The sequence below is a fragment of the Rhinopithecus roxellana genome, chromosome 17 (genome assembly GCF_007565055.1).
Source record: "Rhinopithecus roxellana isolate Shanxi Qingling chromosome 17, ASM756505v1, whole genome shotgun sequence".
NCBI lineage: Eukaryota > Metazoa > Chordata > Mammalia > Primates > Cercopithecidae > Rhinopithecus > Rhinopithecus roxellana.
Genome location: NC_044565.1, coordinates 106,838,332 through 106,863,932, shown reverse-complemented (window position 1 = coordinate 106,863,932; position 25,601 = coordinate 106,838,332). Strand labels below are relative to the sequence as shown.

General features: G+C 39.1%; 1 protein-coding gene across 4 annotated transcripts in view; it reads right to left on the bottom strand.

Annotated features, from left to right (window-relative positions):
* LOC104666650 (E3 SUMO-protein ligase RanBP2) overlaps positions 1–25,601 on the bottom strand; it is a 71,377-nt gene that overhangs the window by 32,515 nt on the left and 13,261 nt on the right. For all 4 annotated transcript variants that reach the window (XM_010368768.2, XM_030920765.1, XM_010368775.2 and 1 more), the window contains exons 2-15: positions 25,289–25,356; positions 23,602–23,713; positions 23,025–23,177; positions 18,782–19,012; positions 18,294–18,439; positions 14,008–14,200; positions 7,887–7,974; positions 5,586–5,795; positions 3,285–3,466; positions 3,025–3,200; positions 2,734–2,857; positions 1,574–1,735; positions 1,170–1,307; positions 748–894 (exon numbers count right to left, since the gene is read on the bottom strand). In XM_010368768.2, coding sequence (XP_010367070.2) covers positions 748–894; positions 1,170–1,307; positions 1,574–1,735; positions 2,734–2,857; positions 3,025–3,200; positions 3,285–3,466; positions 5,586–5,795; positions 7,887–7,974; positions 14,008–14,200; positions 18,294–18,439; positions 18,782–19,012; positions 23,025–23,177; positions 23,602–23,713; positions 25,289–25,356 — 2,130 coding nt within the window. The remainder of the gene's footprint in view (positions 1–747; positions 895–1,169; positions 1,308–1,573; positions 1,736–2,733; positions 2,858–3,024; positions 3,201–3,284; positions 3,467–5,585; positions 5,796–7,886; positions 7,975–14,007; positions 14,201–18,293; positions 18,440–18,781; positions 19,013–23,024; positions 23,178–23,601; positions 23,714–25,288; positions 25,357–25,601) is intronic.

The window sequence follows — 25,601 nt, the reverse complement described above, 5'->3', positions numbered from 1 at the left end:
GTATAATTTTTTTTGTCTTTATAATTTTTTTCTTCATGAACACAGAAAAATGGTGTACAATCTAACATCTTCGGATTCTAAAGTCCATGCTCTTTCTATTACTTCTGTTAGCCATGAAAATGGTAAAAGAATGTTAACTTGGAAAACTTTTCCAAGTGAACAAAATAAGTTACTGATGTTTTCTAACTGATTTTGAATGGTGACAGAAATGGAGATGCTACAATACACCAGACAACATAAATCCTAATAAAAGAGTAGCAACACAAATTAATCAACAAAACACTCAGAAGACTGAACATAATTTAACATCATCATGACAATCTCAAACAGCTGACAGCAAGAAAACAAGGGCGTTCATAATGGCTGATGATGAGAAGAAAAGCTCTTAAGTTGTCAGCAACAACTTTCAATTTCAGCAAAGTTCATTAAGAATTAGTCCTGAGGTTATAATATTTGTTTTGATTACATTGCTAAGATAACAAAATCAATGTCTTATCTTAGAAATCTTTTCTAGTTCCCCAGGAAGTACTTTTTAAGAACATATACCTAGATTTCCAAGTTTAAAAAGACTCACCAAACCTAAGACAAAGCAAGCAAATATAAGCATTTAGACACACACATCCCTTCTATGCATTAATAACAACATATTACTGAGTATTTTTGAAATTACCAAAATGTAAGACCAACGCAAAAACACTGATCAGTGAGTTATCAGTAAGAACATACCTACAACAACCTGCTACTTACTTTCTTGACCACTGAGAGATTTGAATCACTGTCATCTAAAATCTTTATTAGGTAGTCCCTGGTCTTTCTCAGATAATTTTTGCATTCTTCTTGTTCTTCAGGAGAAAGGGCATCATTTTCAATGTCTTCTGCCTTCCTGTGAAAAATCTACACAAATAGTGCTTTTATGAAATAATCAGGTTTTTAAAACAAAAAACTTTTAGCTTGGCCAGGCATGGTGGCTCATGCCTGTAATCCCAACTACTCGGGAGCTGAGGCACAAGAATTGCTTGAGCCTGGGAAGCAGAGGTTGCAGTGAGCCAAGATCGTGCCACTACACTCTAGCCTGGCCAACAGAGAAATCCTGTCTTTAAAAATAAATAAATAAATAAACAAACAAACAAATACATAAAACTTTTCACTCAAGTACCACATCTACTTACCAGTGCAAGATTCCAATAAGAAACAACACTCTTTATAGATTCAAAAGCAGTCATAGCATCTTCTATATTTCCATTTACTGCATCCAATATAGCAAAACTTATGTGTGCGTCTTCTTCATATGCACCAATTTCTGATGCCTAAACACACAGAATAGTTTTCAGTCAAACTGTTTACACTCAGAATATAAAACCCAAATAATTTTCCAAAGATTTTATATGATCTTAAGAGATAAGCAACTCATTACTCTTTTCTGTCATATCTTATTTGTGAGAGCTAGTCAATTTAGAAAACAAGATTACCATTAAATAACAAGACAATTAATTTAAGCAGTTTATAGCTTCATGTCTTTGTTTATAAACTGGAAACTCCCATCTCCAGTAAATTCACAAAGGAACTCTGTTACCTGAATGTCTACACTATGAAAATGTTTAAACAGAGGATCAATAGGTTCAGGAATACTGTTCTTCTTTTTTATTATCTTCAACAATGGCAAAACTTTCTTCCAATAATGAACACTTCTCCCTATGTATTCTCGTTGATCATAAAAAGAATTAAGACCGCTGCCCTAAAAAAGAAAGTTAAAAGCACACACCTTTAAGGAACATGTATGATTAGATCTAAAGTTCATTTACAAGTTGTAAGAACTGGGTAAAATTTCAAGTCAAAACCAAATGGAACCTCAGTAGTCATTTGTTCAACTTCCAAATGCTGTAATAACTAAACCACTTAATACCAGTGATCATTCTACATTCAACGTTTTTTTTGGTTTTTCTTTTGAGACGGAGTCTCGCTCTGTCACCCAGGCTGGAGTGCAGTGGCGTGATCTCGGCTCAGTACAAGCTCTGTCTCCTGGATTCATGCCGTTCTCCTGCCTCAGCCTCCCAAGTAGCTGGGATTACAGGTGCCCGCCACCACGCCTGGCTAATTTTCTTGTTGTTGTTGTATTTTTAGTAGAAACGGGATTTCACCGTGTTAGCCAGTATGATCTCGATCTCCTGACCTCATGATCCACCTGCCTCGGCCTCCAAAAGTCCTGGGATTACAGGAGTGAGCCACTGTGCCTGGCCTCTACACTCAACTTTTAAACACTTCTAATGATACCATCCTAATGTAGCAATCCAAACTACTTTTTAACAGTTGCCATTTTTAGACAGCTGAAACCTGCCTCCTCTGTAGTGTCAGTCTGTTCAAAAGGCTGACCATCTACACCTAATCCTGACCCAGAACACACCTTAAATATTTAGAAAGATCTATAATGCTCTTACTTACAAAGCCTTGTGCTAATTTTTTTTAATTTTCAGGCTGAATAATTATCAGAACTTAAGTATTAAGGAATAACAGTAACAGCTCAGCTAATACATAACATTCACTGTGTGCCAGACATTGCTCCTCTAACTGCTTATATTTAACTATATTAACTATTTTGTAGCAATAAAAAACACATTCATCTGTCATAATATGAACAAGCTGCTGTTTTCAGAACAAAAAGACTTTCAATAAAAAGTTCATGATTTTAAAAAATTAAAGTAATGTTCTTTAAAATGTTTATACTTTAAAACTCACCGTTTTCTGAAGGCATTTTGCCCAATGTATAAGCAGAGCAGGTTGAAGGCCATGTTTTTCCTGGGCTCTTAGAGTGTTTATTTCATGCTGAACTAGAAGTCGTAATTTTGCTGAGTTTCCAGGTCTAAAAAATAGTTTAATTTACTAAAATAGCTTTCTAAATACACAGTTCAGCACTTACATACACATATGTTAATGGGTCACAGGACAAATTAAATCTTCACATGAGGATTAAATGCCTGTTAAAACCTACGCACTAAGTTAAAGCAATATTTTTGTTTTACTACTTACACTGCTTTTCTGTGAATCAGAGTACAAACCGCATCCCACCAAGACTTTTGTCGTTCTGTACAAAGCTGTTTACACACAGGAAGGGGCAGGCATAACGGCTGATAGGAGCTGTGGTGAGAATTACATTTCTCCTTTAACTGTAAGTGGCTGGTATATACTACTCCAAGTAGAAATACCTGTTTTATTTAAGGAAAAGTTAAGTTAGGAAAAAAAAATTAAACAAAATTCAGAATATTTAATTTGTTAAAATCTTTGCTTACTTCAAGATCTAAAATACATATTGATTCAGGTGCATTTGTTTCAAGCCTTGAGGTTTCCTGGGGCAAATGATGGAAAAGCTGTTTTAGCCATTTTCGGATTGCAGGTAAGGCAGGCAATGAATTCCACTGTAAGCCAAGCCAAGTAAGGTGCTGAAGACTACCATTATGTGCTCGAATAGCGCCTGAAATAAAATTAAAAAATCGGCTTAAGGTTTTGCAAATTTTCTTTGTGCCATTAGTTTTGCCAAAATAAACAATTAATTCACATTATATATATCTTAATTATATAACTGCTTCTCTATATCAAAGCTGGGGGGAATTCTATGTTAGGCAAAATCTCATGTTCTTATTAAACGCATTCTCACTTATTTCTAGAAATTTTAATTAAAAAAGTAGTGAAGAATGTTTAAGTCCATCTAAAAAAATGACACTGACTAGAACTCAATAAACCAAACTCAACTGAGAAAAGCCAAATAAAGAACACCTAACCTAATAAGAAATTCCAAAACAATGGGTTTTCCTTTCAGTTAAGTCATTAAAGCAATGGAACACCACTATATTAATCCATAGGTATAGTAAAGAAATCTGTTTTTCTACAAGAAAGTCAATACTCAAAAAGTTATGTGCAGTCAGGAGTTCGGGACCGGCCTGGCCAGCATGGTGAAACTCCGTCTCTACTAAAAAAATACAAAAAATTAGCCAAGCATAGTGTCACCTGCCTGTAGTCCCAGCTTCTTGGGAGGCTGAGGCAAGACAACTGCTTGAACCTGGCAGGCGGAGGTTGCAGTGAGCCGAGACTGCGCCACTGCACTCCAGCCTGGGCGACAGAGAAAGACTCCATCTCAAAAAACACAAAAGAAAACGTAACGGTTATGCACTTCTGGAAGCATAAAGAGGTATAAACTTTCTGTCATTTTGGCAATTTGTAAGACTTAAAGATGTTAATGTCCTTTGTCTCAGTAATTCTGTTTTTAGGTATCTCTATGGAAATAACTTGCAATGAAGACACTTTTTGTTGAAGTTTTTACCAGAGTATGATTATTAATAGTGGAAAAGCTGAAAACAACTTGGATGCCCAGTAACAGAAAGTAGCAAATTATGACTACTTCATAAAAAAGATTATATTGACAATAAAAGGGATACTTACAGTTTTAATACAGAGTCTATGGTAGAGAATTCATGCAGGAAGCAAGATAAATCATACATATAGTATAAACATTATTTAGATGAAAAATATGGCCAGATGCAGTGGCTCATGCCTATAATTCCAACACTGTTTTTGAGATGAAGTCTCGCTCTGTTGCCCAGGCTGCAGCGCAGGGGTGTGATCTCTGCTCACTGCAACCTCCACCTCCCGGGTTCAAGCGATTCTCCTGCCTCAACCTCCCGAGCAGCTGGGACTACAGGCACACACCACCACGCCCAGCTAATTTTTGTATTTTTAGTAGAGACGGCGTTTCACCATGTTGGCCAGAATGGTCTCGAACTCCTAACCTCAGGTGATCTGCCCGACTCGGCCTCCCAAAGTGCTGGGATTACAGATGTGAGCCACTGTGCCTGCCGGGCCTAATCCCAACACTTTGGGAGGCTTAGGCAGGAGGATCACTCGAACCTAGGAGTTTGAGACTAGCCTGGGCATCAAAGTTAGACCCTGTCTCTACCAATTAAAAAAAAAATTATCTGGGCAGAGTGGCATGTGCCTGTGATACCAGCTACTCAGGAGGATGAGGCAAGAGAATCCCTTGAGCCCAAAAGTTCAAGGTAGCAGTGACCTACGACATGCCACTACACTCCAGCCCAGGTGTCAAGGCAAGACCTTGTCTCAAAAAACAAGGCTGGGCACGGTGGCTCACACCTGTAATCCCAGCACTTTGGGAGGCCAAGGCAAGTGGATCACCTGAGGTCAGGAGTTTGAGACCAGCCTGACCAACGTGACAAAACCCCGTCTGTACTAAAAATACAAAAAATTAGCCGGACCTGGTGGTGGGCACCTATAATCCCACTACTTGGAAGACTGAGGCAGGAGAATTGCTTGAACCCAGGAGGCAGAGGTTACATTGAGCCAAGATCGCACCACTGCACTCCAGCCTGGGCGACAGAGCAAAACTTGGTCTCAAAAACAACAACAACAAAAAAAAAATACATGCCATCTCCACAGCACCACATTTGAACTCCCCCCAGCCCAACTCACACACGAAAGGCATACGGGAAAATATTAAGTCATTATTTCTGGGTAATAAGATTATGGGCAATTTATAAGAATTAAGATGCAGACAGTTTCCTCTGAAACATGTAACTTACCAACATCGTATCTAGCCAAATCTTCAAGCTCTGGTTCTTGTACATCAATGTTTCCAATACCATCGCTACCAAGAAAAGATGTATCCTTAGGTGACTGACTAGAAAACAGAGCATCATATAATGCAGACTGCCCGCTTTTGTTGGCAAAAGACTCGACAACCTCTTTTAAAAAATCTTGCTTGCCACGACTTAAGTTTAGCAACATGTGCCCTGAAAAAAAAATTGTTATTTCCATCACTTTAAAAATACAGATTGCATTTGCTCACATTGTTTCATTTGTACACCCAAAGGGGAAATAACATGATTATTGCAGACCTAACTCTCCAACCCAAAAAACACAGCTGGACAACAAAACGGGGGCTAATGTAGAAAATGAGAAGAGTACAGGTTTAATATTATCAGCATCTACATAAGACAGCAGAAGGGGGAAAAAAGACAGGAATGTGTATGAAAAACGCTAAACATATTTGCATTTTAGATGAAAAGGTCTGGATTTAAGTGGCCATAGGCAGCAGGGACAAGCTCTTATTTTCTGATCTGATACACTGATTTCTAAACCTGACTGATCAGAATCCTCCTTTAAACAGCTTTTAAGAATTACTTCCGGCCAGGCACGGTGGCTCACGCCTGTAATCCCAACACTTTGGGAGGATCATGAGGTCAGGAGATGAGACCATCCTGGCTAACACGGTGAAACCCCACCTCTACTAAAAATACAAAAAAAAAAAATTAGCCGGGCATGGTGGCGGGTGCCTGTAGTCCCAGCTACTTGGGAGGCTGAGGCAGGAGAATGGCGTGAACCCCGGAAGTGGAGTTTACAGTGAGCCCAGATGGCACCACTGCACTCCAGCCTGGGCGACAGAGCAAGACTCCGTCTCAGGGAGAGGAAAAAAATTATTTCCAGGCCTCGCTCCCAGAGATTTTTATTCCATAGGTTTGCAATAAGCAATCTAAAAAATCATAGTCATTGGATAAAGTACTGATGTATGCTATAACACACATGCACCTTGAAAACCTTGCTAAATGAAAGAAGCCAGTCACAAAAGACAACCTACTATATGATTCCATTTAAGTGAAATGTTCACAACAGGCAAACATACAGAGACAGATTAGTGGTTGCCAACGTTGAGAGGTTTGGGTAAAATGGGAAGTGACTGCTAATAGGTAAGGAATTCCTCATGGAGTGATAAAAATCTTCTAAAATTGATTGTGGTGACAATGGTAATACTCTATGAACATATTAAAGCCACTGAACTGTACACTTTAAATGGGTGAAGCGTATGGTATACGAATTGCATTTCAATTAAACTTTTTTTAAAAAACCCTCCCTTGAGTTAATTCTGCTGGGCAATCAGGTTTGGTTACCACTACACAGTTGTGTCTCAGCACACTTGCAGAGGCACCCTTGGGGTGCCCAGATCAAAGACATAAAAAAATACAGGCAATTTTTATCTAACTGTGACACCATGCAAAGGCACTTATGAGAACCCTGCAAGGATAGAAGGAAAACAGAAAAGGAAAAAAGTAGAAAGTCACTTTAAGGACTGAAAGTCTAACTCCCACAAAAAAAGTGGGCTATGGAATAGAAGAGCAATGTGAGCTTTGGCCAACAGCCTAACTATACACCAAAGCTTACAATAACTTTGATTTAATATTACATATTGCTCTTTACAAAATTCATCCAATTTTATATCAAAACTGCTCCTTATAGAAAGCATTATGTTTCTTCAGTTCACTGCTTGATTCAATGGCCACCTAACTACCTTAAAGTTCGAATCTTAGCAAAAGCACAGGTAATATGTAACAGACCTTTAAGATTCATCCCAAGCCAAAAATGGGGGAAAAAATCGACAAATTCTAAGAGACTAATACAAGGTAAGTATATATCGTCTACCTTCCTCACTATGCTCTCAGCTCTTTAAGACAGATCCGTATCTTCTTCATCTTTATATCCCCACAGCAGTGTTTTTAGAAGCAGCTGGTGTTAAATGGTTGGCAAATCAATAATTATACTTAGTTCAGGAAGTGACTAAATATTCAGGATAGAGGCTCTACCAGCCAGATAAAGAAAGAGTTAAGAAATCCTCTCCACCTAGGAACAAACAACATCAACTATTCATTTCTTTTAAAGAATGTGCTATTTTCTTCCCATCTCTTCCATACCTATTGCTCTTAACTGATACAGCAAAAAGAAATAATTTTGACAAATTATCTCCTGGACAGATGAAGATTTTATTGTAATATATAACTTAACAATTTCCTTTTTCTGTTTAAATTAAATTAGTGTAATATTACTATTACCTGATTGGCTCAGACGGTCACAGGCCATCATTTCCAGCAGATTTTGTCCAGCTTCTCCTTTTATTAATTTAATCTTTGGTCTTGGAACCTAATAATTTTAAAATCAAAAATCTTAATTTGATGATACCCACACTTCTAATAGTAAGATGGTCTTTTCTATTACACTGTACTTTTTTTGATAATGAATTAACAGTTAACCATTAACTAAACTGAATTGGAAACGACTGCAAAAACTGGGAACCAAGGAATTTATATAACCTATGAAAGACTGGCCAGGTACAGGCGCAGTGGCTCATACCTGTAATCCCAACACCCTGGGAGGCCAAGGTGGGCGGATCACTTGAGGTCAGGAGTTCGAGACCAGCCTGGCCAACATGGTAAAACCCGGTCTCTATTAAAAATACAATAAAAAAAAAAGGGGGGGGTCAGGCATGGTGGCACACACCTATAATTCCAGCTACACGGGAGGCTGAGGCACAAGGATAGTTTGAACCTGGGAGGCAGAGGCTGCAGTGAGCCGAGACTGTGTCATTGCACTCCAGCCCGGGTGAAAGAGCAAGACTCCATCTCGTGGGGGGGAAAAAAAAAAAAGATGGGCCAGACACAGTGGCTCACACCTGTAATCCCAGCACTTTGGGAGTCCAAGGTGGGGGAATCCCTTAAGCCCAGAGTTCCAGACCAGCCTGAAAAACGTGGTGAGACCCTATCTCTAAAAAAAATTTTGTTAAATTAGCCAGGCGTGGTGGCACACACCTGTGGTCCCAGCAACAAAGAGGCTTGAGGCAGGAGGATCACTTAAACCCAGGAGGTCAAGGCTGCAGTGAGCCATGATCATGCCACTGTGCTCCAGCCTGGGCGACAGAGTGAGACTCTATCTCAAAAAAAAAAAAAAAAAAAAAGCATACACAGAGCACTTCTGAGAAATTAAGTTTCTACTAAAAGCACATTCATGTCACGTTCAGAGAAATGGAAATTTTAATTACATTACTTTTCTACCCTGAATAGGACAACAGCAGATGTTGTCCTACTTGAGTAGGTATGACAACTCTACTTTAAAAAGTACAGGTGATCTCTACTAAAAAATACAAAAAAACTAGCCGGGCGAGGTAGTGGGCACCTGTAGTCCCAGCTACTCGGGAGGCTGAGGCAGGAGAAACGCATGAACCCGGGAGGCGGAGCTTGCAGTGAGCTGAGATCCGGCCACTGCACTCCAGCCTGGGCAACAGAGCAAGACTCTGTCTCAAAAAAAAAAGGTACAGGTGAAATGACACTTGGAAATGCCACACTGTAGACAGCACATTTTCAGAGTATGGATAATATGGGATAGCACTGGAATAAACGGGACAACCAGGAGATTAAAGAGATCCTAATGCCATAACCTATGAAAAAAAAAAAAAAAAGCTGAAAGCATGATGAATAGAATGGCAAAGGGAAGATGTGACAGCTGCCTTCAAATATTAAAATTATTTTATAAAAGAAATCATCAAAAGAAGAAACAAGATCAACAGGCAGAAGGTTTGAGGAATATTTTTATTCTATATAAGGAACTACCAAGAGCCAAATCACCTAGACATGCACTGGGCTATCTTGAAAAGTAATTAATGTCCATCACTGAAAATGTCCAGTCATAGGCAATGCCCACTTACTAGAAACATGCCAAAAGTAACTACATGGGGGACTAGAGCATTGGCTTTTAATTCTATCACCACTTTCTCGTGTGGTGGAAATGTAATTTGATACAAACTCTTTAGGGTTAGATATTTGGCAACAGCTCTAAAAATTATAAATGCACAGATACACTTTGATACTGCAATTCTTTCAGGAATTCATGGCACAAGTTAATCATTGCTAAATTACTTGAAGTAGCATTAAAAAAAAAAAAGTAAAAGCAAGCTAATGTCCTGGTTTTAGAGCCCTGGTTTTAAAAACTTCAAAACTACAGTACATCCATACAATGGAATAATATGCAAGCATCCAAACTAATGAGAATGCCCTTTATATATACTGACATGGAAATATCTCCAAGATACAGTTAATGGAAATAAAGTAAATACAATGTTTAAACGTTTTCCTCCTTCTTTTAAGGACAGGGGATGTGTGCGTGTTTCCTTGGAAATGCATAAAACATTTCCTGAAGAACACACAAGAAAGCAGTAACATTAGTTTCTTTACGGGTGGAGAAAGTAAATAACTAGGGAACAGAAAGGAATATTCTTAAGACCCCCTAGAATTTTAAACCATGTATATATAATTCTTTCCAAACATTCTCATTTTTCAAAATATATTCTTTATGAACTTAAAAGCTTCCGATTTTGAATTTTAGAAACATTCACATTGCCTATCCTTGTACTCACAAGTTTTCTAAACATCCTATCAATGTTTGTCATCTATATGTTGAAAAGAACACACAAAATAAGAAACAAAATGTTGACATCATTCTTTTTGTTTTCAAACTGACCTCAATTCATAAACCTGGCCTCTTTTACAAAATCACTCAACAGTTGAATTTGTGACCAGTTAATTAGCTGTGAATCCACTCAGTCAAATCATCTCAAGTCACTATTTCCTTTTTTTTTTTTTTTTGAGACAGAGTCTTGCTCTGTAGCCAGGCTGCACTGCTGCAGTGGCATGATCTCGGCTCACTGCAACCTCTGCCTCCTGATTTCAAGCAATTCTCCTATCTCGGCCTCTCGAGTTGCTGGGACTACAGGCACCTGCCACCATGACCGGCTAATTTTTGTATTTTTAGTAGAGAGGGGTTTCACTATATTGGTCAGGATGGTCTCGAACTCCTGACCTCAGGTGATCCGCCCGCCTCGGCCTCCCAAAGTGTTCAGATTACAGGCGTGAGCCACCGCGCCTGGCTATTTCCTCATCTTAACTAAAAGGTTTCAAGAGACTTTGTTAAATACCCAGCTGCAATGCAGATGTACTTACTAGAACGACAGTATTCCTCTGATTAAGAGTCTGAAAATCATACCATAAAAGTTAGCCAATTCTTAAATACCCAAATGCCAGCACATAACCTACATTTTATGCTTATAATCATTCAATCATTAAGCTTTAAAATAAAATGATAAAATACAAGCATCTAAGATGTTTCTATTACATATTCATTCTAAAGAAATATGTGGTACTTAATAAAGACTTAGGTAGGCATCTCTGTGTTGAAGTGGAACAATGAAGAAACATTTAGAAAAGCAAGGCATCTGGCAATAGGTAAAGCACACCCACACTGAGGCACAGTATTTTTCAAAAGTAGAGAAAGAATGTATTGCACATTTGCATATGCAAAAAATATTTCTGAACACCCAAGAAACTCCTAATAGTAGTTGTCATCTAGGAAAGGAGACCTGAGTGAATAGATTAAGGGGGAAACTAACTTTTTATTATTAAAAGTTCACAGTCAGGTGTGGTGGCTCACACCTGTAATCCCAGCACTTTGGGAGGGCAACGCAGAAGGATCACTTGAAGCCAGGAATTCAAGAACCACCAGCCTGGGAAACACAGCAAGACCTTGTCTTTACAAAAAATTTAAAAATGTAGCCAGGCATGGTGGCAGGCACCTGTAGTCCCAGCTACTGAGCTAAGGCTGAGGCAGAAGAGGATCACTTGAGCCCAGGAGTTCGAGGATGCAGTGAGCTATGATCATGCCACTGCACTCCAGTCCAGAGCAACAAGAGTGAGACTCTGCCTCCAAAAACTACATATCAAAAAATTTGAGGCTGTGCACAGTAGCTCACACCTATAATCCCAAGCACCCTGGGAAGCTCAAGTCCAGTTCAACGTTACAAAGAGCTACGATTACAAAACTGCACTCCAGCCTGGGTGACACAGCAAGACTCTAATAGACACAAAGACAGATAACTTTTAAAGTTTCCATTAAAAATAAGAACTACTGGTCGGGCGCGGTGGCTCACGCCTGTAATCCCAGCACTTTGGGAGGCCCAGGCGGGTGGATCATGAGGTCAGGAGATTGAGACCACCCTGGCTAACACAGTGAAACCCCGTCTCTACTGGAAACACAAAACAAATTAGCCGGGCATGGTAGCAGGCGCCTGTAGTCCCAGCTACTCGGGAGGCTGAGGCAGGAAAATGGTGTGAACCCGGGAGACAGAGCTTGCTGTGAGCCGAGATCACACCACTGTGCTCCAGCCTGGGCAAAACACCTAGACTCCGACTCAAAAAAAAACAAAATAAAATAAGAACCATCAGCTACTTGAGAATTTCTTTAACAACCCTTTAATGTTCATGTTACCTAGTGAACCTCACTAAATCCATTAACTCAGAAGTACTGAGCCAATATTAGCAATTAACATGTGAACTGCCTATCAACAGTGTTTTGAAAAGATTTACAGGCCGGGTGCTGTTGATCATGCCAGTAATCCCAGCACTTTGAGAGGCCGAGTAGGGTGGATCACAAGGTCAGAAGATTGAGACCATCCTGTCTAACATGGTGAAACCCCATCTCCATTAAAAAATACAAAAAATTGGCCGGGCGTGGTGGCTCACGCCTGTAATCCCAGCACTTTGGGAGGCCGAGGCGGGCAGATCACAAGGTCAGGAGATCAAGACCATCCTGGCAAACACGGTGAAACCCCGTCTCTACTAAAAATACAAAAAAATTAGCTGAGCGTGGTGGCGGGCGCCTATAGTCCCAGTTCTCAGGAGGCTGAGACAGGAGAATGGCGTGAACCCGGGAGGCAACAGAGCTTGCAGTGAGCGGAGCTCACGCCACTACACTCCAGCCTGGGAGACAGAGCGAGACTTCCTCTCAAAAAAAAAAAAAAAAAAAAAAAAACTGATCTATGTTGAGCCACGTGTGGTGGCTCACGCCTATAATCCCAGCACTTTGGGAGGCTGAGGCAGGCGGATCACGAGGTCAGGATATCAAGACCATCCTGGCCAACATGGTGAAACCGTGTCTCTACTAAAAATACAAAATTAGCTGGGCGTGGTGACGCGTGCCTGTAATCCCAGCTACTCGGGAAGCTGAGGCAGGTCGATCGCTTGAACCCAGGAGGCAGAGGTTGCAGTGAGCCGGATTGCACCAATGCACTCCAGCCTGGGCAACAAGAGCAAAATTCCGTCCCCCCCCCCCAAAAAAAAAAAAAAAAAAAAAAAAAGATTTATATTAGAAGGAGGGGCCTTCTCTAAAAGTAATGAATCCTTTATTTTCCCTCCCCAGACAAAAAATCCTCCTCTAAAAATTAACAATCATTTTTCTAAGCCGGTTTAATGCTTTTTTGGGGAGACTGCTTATTTCTTTTCCTTTCAAAAGTAATGCAAGCTCATCAAAAAAAAAAAAAAAAAAAAAAAAAAGACCAGGCACAGTGGCTCACGCCTGTAATCCCAGCACTTTGGGAGACCAAGGCAGGAAGATCATGAGGTCAAGAGATTGAGACCATCCTGGCCAACATGGTGAAACCCCATCTCTATTAAAAATGCAAAAAATTAGCTGGGTGTGGTGGCACGCGCCTGTAGTCCCAGCTTCTCGGAAGGCTGAGGCAGGAGAATGGCGTGAACCCAGGAGGTGGAGGTTGCAGTGAGCCGAGAACACGCCACTGCACTCCAGCCTGGCGAGAGATTTGGTCTCAAAAAAATAAATAATAAGAAAAGGTTTTATGTTTTCAAAGATTAATATACTGTTACATATCATACACAACACAGTCATAAATGTTATATACATGTTTTTCAATTAACATGTTAAATGCAATCATAGTCTTCTTTCATAGGTTATAAAGCCATTGCCCTACATGTACTTATTAGGATTTTGTCCAAGTCACACATCTTTTTGGATCCAGCTTTACCCAATAAAGTGGGATTACATCGTTATCATGTTCCCAAAAATGGCAGAGTAATAAAATCAAACTCTTCAAATTTGTCTACAAACAAATCATAGCAATGCAGGCTTTCAACAGCAGTGCATTCAACATCCCTGTTTCACCAGCCTCACCAGTATTGTGTACGCTTAATTATTTTCCACTGTATCAAATTGACTATTTCATTTTAATTCCACAGGTTTATTCACATATTGTCATTACATACCAGAGCACACCTTCATTTAAAACACATCAAGACTCAGTGAAATGCCAATTGCTCCTACAAGTGGAAGACTTACCTGAAATGCTATGAGATAGCACAATGCAGCCAGCTCAGAAAGAGCTCGCCATTGAATATCACTATGCTGACCCATCTTCAAAAGCAGAGAACCAGCATGCATGTAGAAATGTCCCTTCATTTCTAAGAAAGTAGCTGACAGTTCATCATTTCCACCCAAAGAAGATTTCACGGACTGAAGAGCACTATCAAAACTGTAATATGAAAATATCAAACAGATAATCCACTTACTGCACTGTGAATAATCATGGTTTATTTAATTCAAAACAAAATAAAAATTTTATTTCAAGCTTCATCTTCCACATTCAGCTTCTAATAATTCTTATTCCCCATGTTGTAAGTTATGAATCATCTAATGCTTATTTTTATCCTGCATACCTCCTATACTTCAAGCTTAACCTCTCAAATGATGTCTTATTCCCAGTTATTTCCAGCCCTCCAATCAGGGGATAAATATAAGATTGGTGATTATAGGTGGACATTTCAAAATAAACCAGGATAAAGTTGGGAGACTACTTTGTAGTTTCTTCCTGATCATATAGTTTCATTATTTAATTAACACTTGTAATTTCTCAAATTAGACATACCATTTCCAAATTATAAGTAAATAACTGACAGATATTTGAGTAACAATACAGTAATTGCTCTTTTTACTATATAAATCATTACAGAGTTAAATTATCTTTTTTTTTTTGAGACGGAGTCTCTCACTATCACCTGGGCTGGAGTGCAATGCAACGATCTCCACCTGCCAGATTCAAGTGATTCTCCTGCCTCAGCCTCCTGAGTAGCTGGAACTACAGGCGCCTGCCACCATGCCCAGCTAAACTTTTTTTGTATTTTTAGAAGAGATGGGGTTTCACTATGTTGGCCAGGCTGGTCTGGAACTCCTGACCTCATGATCTCCCCGCCTTTTCAGCTTACCAATGTGCTGGGATTACAAGTGTGAGCCACTGCGCCTGGCCTATTATTTGTAATCTATATTCTAAATTAGTTCTTCTAAATCCTAATGTTTCTCCAAATCTTCACTTTGGAAAAAAGTAAAAGCAAACACTTAAACGTGAAGCATGATTTTAAAGTAGCCTACAATAAAGCAACCAGAGCAACTGAGGTCTAAAGATCTCTGAGGGTCCTTAAAAACCCCTTCAGGGGATCCATGAGGTTAAAATTACTTTTACAATAATACCAAAAAAAAATTATATTTTACATTCCCATTTTCTCATGTATGTAGAGCTGAGTTGTTTTTTGTTTTGTTTTGTTTTTGTTTTTCCGCCCACCTCGGCCTCCCAAAGTGCTGGGATTACAGGCCTGAGCCACCCCACCCGGCTGAGCTGAGTTTTCCAGAGGCTTCATGACATGTAATATGGTTTTACAGACTGAAAGAGGAAGCAAATGAGAATCTAGCCATGTTCTATTAAGTGAGACACTAAAAAGATTTACAAAAATGCAAAAACAATGACACTTTTCTGACTACTTTTTTGCTGTTGCAAAATAATTATTTTTCATAAAAAATGCTATTATTGTTCTGGCGCGGCGACTCACGCATGTAATACCAGCACTTTGGGAGGCTGAGGCAGGTGGATCACCTAAGGTCAGGAGTTCAAGACCAGCCTGGCCAACATGGTGAAACCCCGTCTCCACTAAAAATACAAAAACCTAGCTGGGCGTGGTGGTGGGCACCTGTAGTCCCAGCTACTTGGGAGGCTGAGGCAGGAGAATCGCTTGAACCTGTGAAGCAGAGATTGCAGTGATCCGAGATCACACCGCTGCACTCTAGCCTGGGCAACAAGAGCAAAACTGTCTCAAAAAAAAAAAAGCTATTATTAGTAACATGCAATGGGCTTATTACATTTTTAATGATTACATATTTTTTCTTTAATTTCTAATGTAATAAACACTAATAGAAATAACTGACATACGGCCAGGCGCAGTGGCTTAGGCCTGTAATCCCAGCACTTTGGGAGGCCAACGCAGGAGGATCACGAGGTCAAGAGACTGAGACTTCCCAGTACTTTGGGAGGCCAAAGTGGGCGGATCAGGAGGTCAAGAGATCGAGACCGGCCAGTCACGGTGGCTCACAACTGTAATCCCAGCACTTTGGGAGGCCGAGGCGGGCGGATCACAAGGTCAGGAGATCGAGACCATCCTGGCTAACACAGTGAAACCCCGTCTCTACTAAAAAGACAAAAAATTAGCCGAGTGTGGTGGTGGGTGCCTGTAGTCCCAGCTACTCGGGAGGCTGAGGCAGGAGAACGGCGTGAACCCTGGAGGCGGAGCTCGCGGTGAGCCGAGATGGCTCCACTGCACTCCAGCCTGGGCAACAGAGTGAGACTCCATCTCAAAAAAAAAAAAAAAAAAAAAAAAGAGATCGAGACCATCCTGGCCAACACGACGAAACCTCGTCTCTACTAAAAATACAAAACTTAGCCAGGTGTGGGCCGGGTGCGGTGGCTCACGCCTGCAATCCCAGTACTATGGGAGGCCAAGGAGGGTGGATCATGAGGTCAGGAGATCGAGACCATCCTGGATGACAGGGTGAAACTCCATCTCTACCAAAAATATAAAAAATTAGCCGGGTGTTGTGGCAGGCACCTGTAGTCCCAGCTACTCAGGAGGCTGAGGAAGAATGGCGTGAACCCAGGAGGCAGAGCTTGCAGTGAGCCGAGATTGCGCCACTGCACTCCAGCCTGGGCGACAGAGCGAGACTCTGTCTCAAAAAAAAAAATAAATAAATAACTAGGTGTGGTAGGCACCTGTAGTCCCACCTACTCAGGAGGCTGAGACAAGATAATCACTTGAACCCAAGAGGCAGAGGCTGCAGTGAGCCAAGATTGCGCCAGTGCATGCCAGCCTCGTGAGAGTGACACTCAGTCTCCAAAAAAAAAGAGATTGAGACCACCCTGAACCCTATCTCTACTAAAAATACAAAAATTAGCTGGGCTAAAAATACAAAAATTAGCTGGGCGTGGTGGTGTGCGCCTGTGGTCCCAGCTACTCGGAAGACTGAGGCAGAAGAATCACCTGAAACCGGGAGGCGGAGGTTACAGTGAGCCAAGGTCGCACCACTGCACTCCAGCCTGGCAACAGAGCAAGACTCCATCTAAAAAACAGAGAGAAGAGGGGACGGGACGGGTGGGGAGTGGGGAGGGATGGGAAGCGGGGAGGGAAGGTGGGAAGGGAAGGCAGGAGAGGGGAGGGATGAGAGGAGGTGAGAGAAAAGGGGAGGGGACGGGAGGGAAAGAAAATAACCCACATACAAAGATCTTTGATGTCCTTAAGAAAAACGTAAAAGGAACTTGTGACCAAAAAATTTGAGTATACAAGGAATACAAACTATAACATCCTACATGTTTTCTAAAATAATCTTCAAGTTATTTCTTTCAGATACTGCTCTTACCCTACCAATTTAGGACACTATGTACTTTTTCAAGAAAATTACCTACTCCCTGCACTCAGTGAAATGAGTTTCTTTCCTTGTATCAGATGGGGAAATAACTTCCAAACAAATGGAGAGCCTAAACTAGCAATCAGTAAACTTTTTCTATAAAGAGGAGATACTAATCTGGCTTTACAGGCATACAATCTCTGCTGCAACCACTCAACTCCAACCCTATAGTATGTAAGCAGCCACAGACAATTATATAACCAGAGGCATGCTGTATTCCAATAAAACTTTATTAACAAAATTAGGCAGGGGCCACATTTGGCCCACAAGTTCTAATCAACTCCTGCTCTAAACTAACATCTTTATACAAATCCAAGTGATGTTTTTGTCCAATGGAATTTATTTTCAAAATGGAGACACTGGTTCTCAAAATCAAAATTTAAGAAAAAAGATAAATGACATAGTTGAGTCATTCTGTTTCTTAGCTAAAACTGTATTTTCTGAAATACTAGTGATGCTAAGTACATATGAACCTAGCCATCTGATGACAGATGAACTTTAATTTTCACTCAAGATTATATCATTATAAAAAATAAAATATGAAATAGCAGTTAGAACATTCATTTTAAGCTTGACTATGACAAAACTGAGTAACCATAAGGCTAATTTTAATCAAGCTTGAACTGTAAGAGTTCTCTAAAAAGCAAAGTTATATAAAACCAATTAGAACTTCTCCATAAAAGAAGAAAAATAAGATTGCCTCCTAGTGGTTCACTGTATTAACTATAACTCCTAGGTACATTATAGAAATAACGATTCAGTAAAGAAGTTTAGAGCAATGAACTTACTGCAAAAAGAAAAACTGAATTTATACTAAAGTGTTCTCGTCAAAGTCAACTTACCTTTCCAGTAATTCTCTACTTTCCTGCACATCTCTAGTGGAAAGCGTAAGAAGTGTAAGATTAGCATAGGCCAGCAGTAAGTCTGTATTTGTTGCTCGCCAGTCACTTTTATCAGACTCCAAACACTCTAAAGACTCCAGATATTCCTATTTTGTGGAATGAACAGTAAGTTACAAAACTTAATCAAATGTTAAGAAATTAATCATTTTATGCCTACAAATTCCTTTTCTCACTCCATGTTTGTGAAACTATATTGATTTTTACATCAACCTTATAAATGAAAACACCAAAAATATATACATTTATCATAGTTATCTCCCCAATCTTCCCATTATAAATTTAACTGATCCTAGTAAAAAATTTCATTTTATAATTGTTCTACATAAATAAAAGAAATGTAAGTCTTGAGGGGCACTGCTGCTTTAGTACAAAAAGAAGTATGCTAACTGCCTACATAGAAATGTAAAGACCCAATAGCTTTTACCTACCTTAAGGGTCTGTACAACACATGAATTCCAATCTAAACTTGAACGCAAAGCTATGTTCCTCTCTGCCTCATGGCAGTGGGCCACAGCATCCTTCAACCTTTTATTTGAGCGATACAACTCCACTAGCCGGATGTTCACATGGACGTCATCAGGTCTTACATAAAGTTCTGACTGAATCAAGTCAAAAAGTTTATTCCATCCATCTTCACCTTCACAATCTAGAAGCTGTTCCTATTTAGAGGGGGAAAAAATCATTAGAGTAACACTTGTGCAATTTTAAACAAGTCATGCTCCCAAAGAGCACCATTCCACTATGTCTAGCTTTATGATGATGCCACCAAAAACACCATCCTATAAGCCTCATTCGTCCCTTCTGAGAGTTGCTTACAACCCAGAAACTAACCCTCAAGAACTGTATGTGAAGAAAAGCATCTGTGATTACTGCAGTAGCTCATACTCTCCTCAGAAACTACCACGACTATTGCCACACATCCCTGTCCATCTGAGTCACCACCAGAAGCCTAGACGTCCCCAGTCAATCCTCGGCAACAAGGCCCTTACCTTCAAACTGCTCTGTATCTCCTCAAATCTGACTCAATCCCGCATCCCCTCTCCTCCCACTGTTCTGTTACCTTCATCATCATCTCAAAGCACTGTCATCACCTCCTGACCTTAAATGAAGAGAGTGTCATCTTAGGATAACCCCCACTACCATGATGACAAGGAGAGGAAGTAGGGTTTGTGGCCACTCACTCCTCATTTGCCATGCTCTCACATCAGCCTCTCAAGAAACTAGGACTACAGGCATGCACCACCATGCCTGGCTAATGTTTTTTAATGTTCTGTAGAGATGGGGTCTTGCCGTGTTCCCCAGGCTGACTACTCAGTTCTTTAATCACCTCATCTCCAGTGATGTTGTCCTCCACTCCAACCTCAACCATCCATTTGCCACTGACACAGGTTTTCAAAGTCTGTATTTTGGTCATACCACTGAACCCAGCATACCACCCTTCTTACTCTTCCACCTCACTGGGGGCCTATATAACCTTATGCCAGAAATATACTTCTCCACCACATGACAAGTTCCCTTCAGGATAATGACATCATCAAGTTTTAAACACCTGTAAACACATATAAATACACACACTTTCTTCTGTCAGGCAAAAAATGCTATAATCCCTTATATCCATAATTACTGTTTGCTTACAGATCCCTTCAACTAATTCCCTCTTATCCTCACAAGAACCCTCCCAATTGGTTTCTGTGTGCTGAGATTTGGGAAATCACAATCCCAGGCTAACTGATTTCATTTTCATTATCTCAACCCTCAAACTGGTCCTGCCTAGAACAAAATACCATTTTAGTACTAACAGACTCACTTTCTCCACTCCCTGACACTTCACACCTCCTATTTCCTCAATTTTCCCATACCTTCCTTTGACTCTTTCAACTTATAACCTAGGTTCGACCCTCACTGAGAATCCTGATACTATCACATATAAATTCCATTTTACTTTACCTACTTAAACTCATCTTCCCCCAACTGTCTCTGCTATCAAAGACCAAGCCGCCCATTTGTAGTCTGTATTTCATTCCCCTCTCTCCTTTATCAATTTCTCCTCTTCTGGATGAGATGGATGATACCCTGGCCTCTCCCTAACTGCAAAAGCCCTAGTCTTTGACTCTATGTTAAAAAAATTTTTTAAAACCACTGAGTGCTTTTTTAAAAAGTTCTATCTCATACTCGAGAGAAAAAGCCTTCTCAACAGTAATACTCTCATTCATTAAACAAATGTTAGAAATTGTTTACCTTAGCAAGCCTTAAATTTTAGGAGAAATGGATTTGCTTTGCATGAGAGTTATAAATCTCACGGACTTCAATTCCAAAAAAAAAAAAAAATCTGATACAGGAAAAGTGTAACAGCGCCTTCAAGTTATTAAAGAAAATCTTTAAAGAACGCTTCAAAGTATCTAACTTGTTACACTGCAAGAAAAGAATCCCCTACCATTATGTATGTTCTTTAACACTACTGACACCAAATTAACTGGATTGCCACGCCCAACATGGGAATTATGTTTGAGGCATAACACCTAAAGAATATAGTAAAGAAATCTGCACAATTAGACCTAACGTTTTAGACTAATATTTAAAATCCAGCAGCTTACTACTGGGGAGAAAAACTTAACTTGTCAGTAATATTTATCTTTGGAAGCATTTTCAATGCTTTTTCAGCTTCAAAAATCTGTACAGTGATTGTTCATAGCAGTTGAACAATAGTCAAAACCTAGAAATAACCAAAATGCCCCTCAAAAGTGAATGGTTAAGGTTGGGCGCCGTGGCTCACACCTGTAATCCCAGCACTTTGGGAGGCTGAGGTGGGTGGATCACCTGAGAACCCGGGAGGCAGAAGTTGCAGTGAGCCAAGATAGTACCACTGCACTCCAGCATGGGCGACAGACAGAGCAAGACTCTGTCTCAAAAAAGAAAAAAAAAAAGGTGAATGGTTAAATTGTGGACCATGAAATACTACTCAGAAGTAAAGGAACCAACTATGGATATATAAAACTTAGATGAATCACAAATTGTATTATGCTGAGTGAACAAGCCAACCTCAAAAGGTCACATGCTTGCCCGGCACAGTGGCTCACGCCTGTAATCCCAACACTTTGGGAAGCTGGGGTGGGCAGATCACTTGAGGTCAGGAGTTCGAGACCAGCCAGGCCAACATGGTGAAACCCCGTTTCTACTAAAAATACAAAAATTAGCAGGGCATGGTAACGTGTGCCCATAGTCCCAGCTACGAGGGAGGCTGAGGCAGAATAGCTTGAACCTGGGAGGCGGAGGTTGCAGTGAGCCAAGATTGCACCACTGAACTCCAACCTGCGCAACAGAGCGAGACTCCGTCTCAACAAAAAAAGAAAAAAGAAAAAAAAGTCACATGCTTCATGATGACATTTACATAACATTTTGAAATCACAAAAGTATAAAGATGGAGAACAGATTAATGGTTGCCAGAGGTTAGGCATAGTGAAGAGAAGGAAGCAGCATGACTACAAAAGGGGTAGCATGAGGAATATCTCTGTGGTAATAGAGTAGTTCTGTATCTTGACGGCAGTGGTGGTATGAATCTACACGTGATAAAATGAAAAGAAAACTATACACACACATTGTGCCAATGTCAAAATTCCTGATTTTGATATTGTGTTTGGTCAGGTAAAACAGGTTGAGTATCCCTTATCCAAAATGCTTGGGACCAGAAGTATTTCAGATTTTGAATTTTTTCAGACTTTGGAATATTTGCAGGATACTTAGCAGGCAGAGCATCCCAAATTTGAAAATCTGAAATCCAAAATGTTCCAATGAGCATTTCCTTTGAGCATCAGGTCAGTGCTCAAAAAATTTCAGATTCTGGAGCATTTAGGACTTTGGATTTGGAATGCTCAACCTGTATAAGCATTGGGGAAAAATGAAGTAGTATACAGGATCTTTCTGTACAATCTTTGCAAGTTCCTGTGCAAAAAAATTTATAATTATTTCAAAATTAAAAATTTTTAAATTTCTATCAGAAACATATAATGGGGGTAGGAGGCTGCTAAAGGCAAATATACATTTATAATTTAATATTGTACATGTACAATAAAATTTACATTAATAAACATTACAATATACATTTTAAATGTTTGCCAAACATATTTGTGTAGATTTTCTCCAGAACAGTCACTTAGTTTACTAAGTTTACTAAGTTACTAAGTTTACAGTTACTTAGTTACTAAGTTTACTAAGTTACGTCTTATATACCAGACAAACCTTTATTTTTTGCTTGAAAACCTTAGTATCTCAAAATATAATCCCTTCTACTTTCAGACAATAGTTATTAGAAAACTGTTCTTTAAAATATCCCTAAACTGTCATCCTGTAGGTAATTTTCACTTAACGAAGCAAAAATTGTACACCAAATTCTTTAATGTAAATCTTAGCTCTACTTAATTTACAGCTACTAAACTGTAAAATCCCTAAAATATTAATTATCCCAGAAAGGTAAATGTCACTTATAAAGTATAACAATGTCTAATAAGACAGCAGTTGCTCGGAAAGGTTTTAATACACTTTTTAAAGAAAAATTTTAAAGGAAACACAAACACCTGGGCTTAAGGTTTGCTAGTGAAAAGTAATTTAAACTCCAAATATTAGAAATGGTTATGTCTTAAGTTTTCTCCCTTTACGTTTTGTTTGTTTTTTTACCTTTAGTTTATAAATTGCAGGACTTCCTGGGAAAAGTTTAGCTGCTCTTTCAACCCAGTATTTTGCTCTTCCATCAGTAACATCATTTTTACAAAGCAATTCTGCAATCTTCAACACAAGATCTTTTTGTGTTGGGTTTAATTCCACTGAACGCTAATATCAGAAAAGAAATTAAAGATTAGTAAATTATATGTATGTATGTAGGAGTATATATACTTACATATAAAGGTTAAAAAATTATCACTCCAACCATTATAAAATTCTACTTCTAGAGAAAACATGTTACTTCAAAGGTGTTAAAGTGCCTTGGAATTTTCTGGAAATTAATCAAATAAAAATTATATCTGTATCATTTGATTGCAAAAAACACAAAAGAACACCATGTCTGACCGTTAGACTTACAATTTATAGGTGTTAAACAATTCTAAATCTGTTCCAAGCTGTGTCGCATAATGGTACTGTGATACCAATGCCTATTTTATCATATTCATAAAATATATTTGACTTACTCATAAAAATTTGTCTTGGCATCATGTGTTTGGCTATGCAAAGGCTGTATTTGAATCCTATAACTTACCCTGTAACATTCAACGGCTTTATCTGTGTTTTCTTCCAATTCATAAAGAAGACCCAGAAATCTGTGAGCTTTGGGATCCCTCTCTTGCACATTTATATAAGTACATATGTATCTGTTTTTTAAAATACAAAAGTAAATTAAACTTAGAACTGTACTTTTAAATGCTAACTGAAGAACACATCTTAAACCAAAGCAACCACTAAACTCGTTTATATTGTTACTCAAGACTACCACTATTTATGCAGATAACTCAAAAGTATTCATAGAAAGAAATGGGTAATACTTAAAAACACGTACATAGAGTTGACCACATACTCATTTTACCATTAAATGTCACAATTACCAAATTTTCTCCAGTGTTATCCACACATAAGAAATGAACATATAAATTGCTTTTTCTTTCTGATCACATTTTAGTAAAGCACTAAGTTTTGCAAATAAATTAGAAAAGTGATTACAGTAAACATTTTTAAAGTTATCATAATGCAAAATACTAAAGAGCAACAACTTCCCAAACAACAAAGGGAAATATATTTACCCTTTAAGCGAGAAAGTAATTTCTAACAGTACTATATCCAGCTAAAATCGAACAGAAGAAAAATTACTAATTATAGTACCAAATATAGGAAATCTCCATTTCTCAAATCAAGTGACAACTAAAATAAGTAAATATCCTCTAGGTTCCTTGACAGTATTATGATCAGAGAAATTAGGCCAGACCTAAACTAAGGGAGCAAAGTCTCACAGTAAAAAGGTACAAGGGTTAACAGTCGCAGTGCTGCTAGTTACATAACTTACGTACCACCATTTTTCCTTTCTTACCAGCATTTCCATCTTTGGATGCCTTTAAAAGCCTGCCTCCCGGCTGGGAGCAATAACACACACCTGTAGTCCCAACACTACAGGAGGCTGAGGCAGACAGACTTCTGTGCTCAGAAGTTCAAGATCAGCCTGGGCAACACAGTGAAACCTGTCTCTACCAAAAAATGCAAATCTTAGCTAGGTGTGGTGGTGCACATCTGTATCCCCAGCTACTTGGGGCGCTGAGGTGGGAAGATCTCTTGAGCCCGGAAGGCAGAGGGTTACAGTGAGCCAAGATGGAGCCAGCCGCTGCACTCCAGTCTGGTCAAGAGAAACAGATACTGCCTCAAAAAAAAAAAAAAATGCCTGCCTCCCTCTTCATTTCCTGATTTAATCCACTCCAAGTCAGGAAATCAGAATCACCAAGCTTCCTATCCCTAGGATACAGCCTTAGAGCATCACATATTGTGTCAATTAAAGATCTTTTATACAAAAGCCATTCTCCTGTCTTGCAATTGCAGTTTAATTTTTATTCACTGCTATTTCCCATCTGATTAAAGTATCTGATATCTAACCAAAAATAAATTAAGATATGGGCATGGTCCTCTTTTACTCTAACACAAGACAATTTTTAGAAAAAGTGTTTTAAGACAAACAATTTCTTGCCCTTGATATAAACAAACAGCAGCATGCAGAAAACACTAATTACAGTTTCAATCTCAATGGAATCTAGGTTGGTCATTAGCATCAGTCTGAGTGATAAATCCCTTATTTCAGAATACACTTAGGAAAAACTACTAAAGAACATATTTTTACCTATTTCAAAGAAAATGAGAAAAGGCATTGATTTTTAAAAAAACGAATACATGTTACAGTTTGTACTTACTTTTTAGCAAGATCATATTCTTTAGCTTCATAATACAGCTTTGCAAAATAGAATCCTTTCATTGACTTCTAAAAAAATATTGAAAATTGTTTTACTTTTCATACAGAAATATTTTCCAGCATTTTTTCAAAAGTAGTAAAAATTTGTCCTAAGTTTACGTTCAGATATGCCGTTTTCATTCACTTAAAAGTATTTTTTAAAGCCTGAAAAATGCATAATTCCATGTTTTATAATTTCCTGTCATAAAACAAAAAATAGAGCTGGATGCGGTGGCTCATGCCTACAATCCCAGCACTTTGGGAGGCCAAAGTGG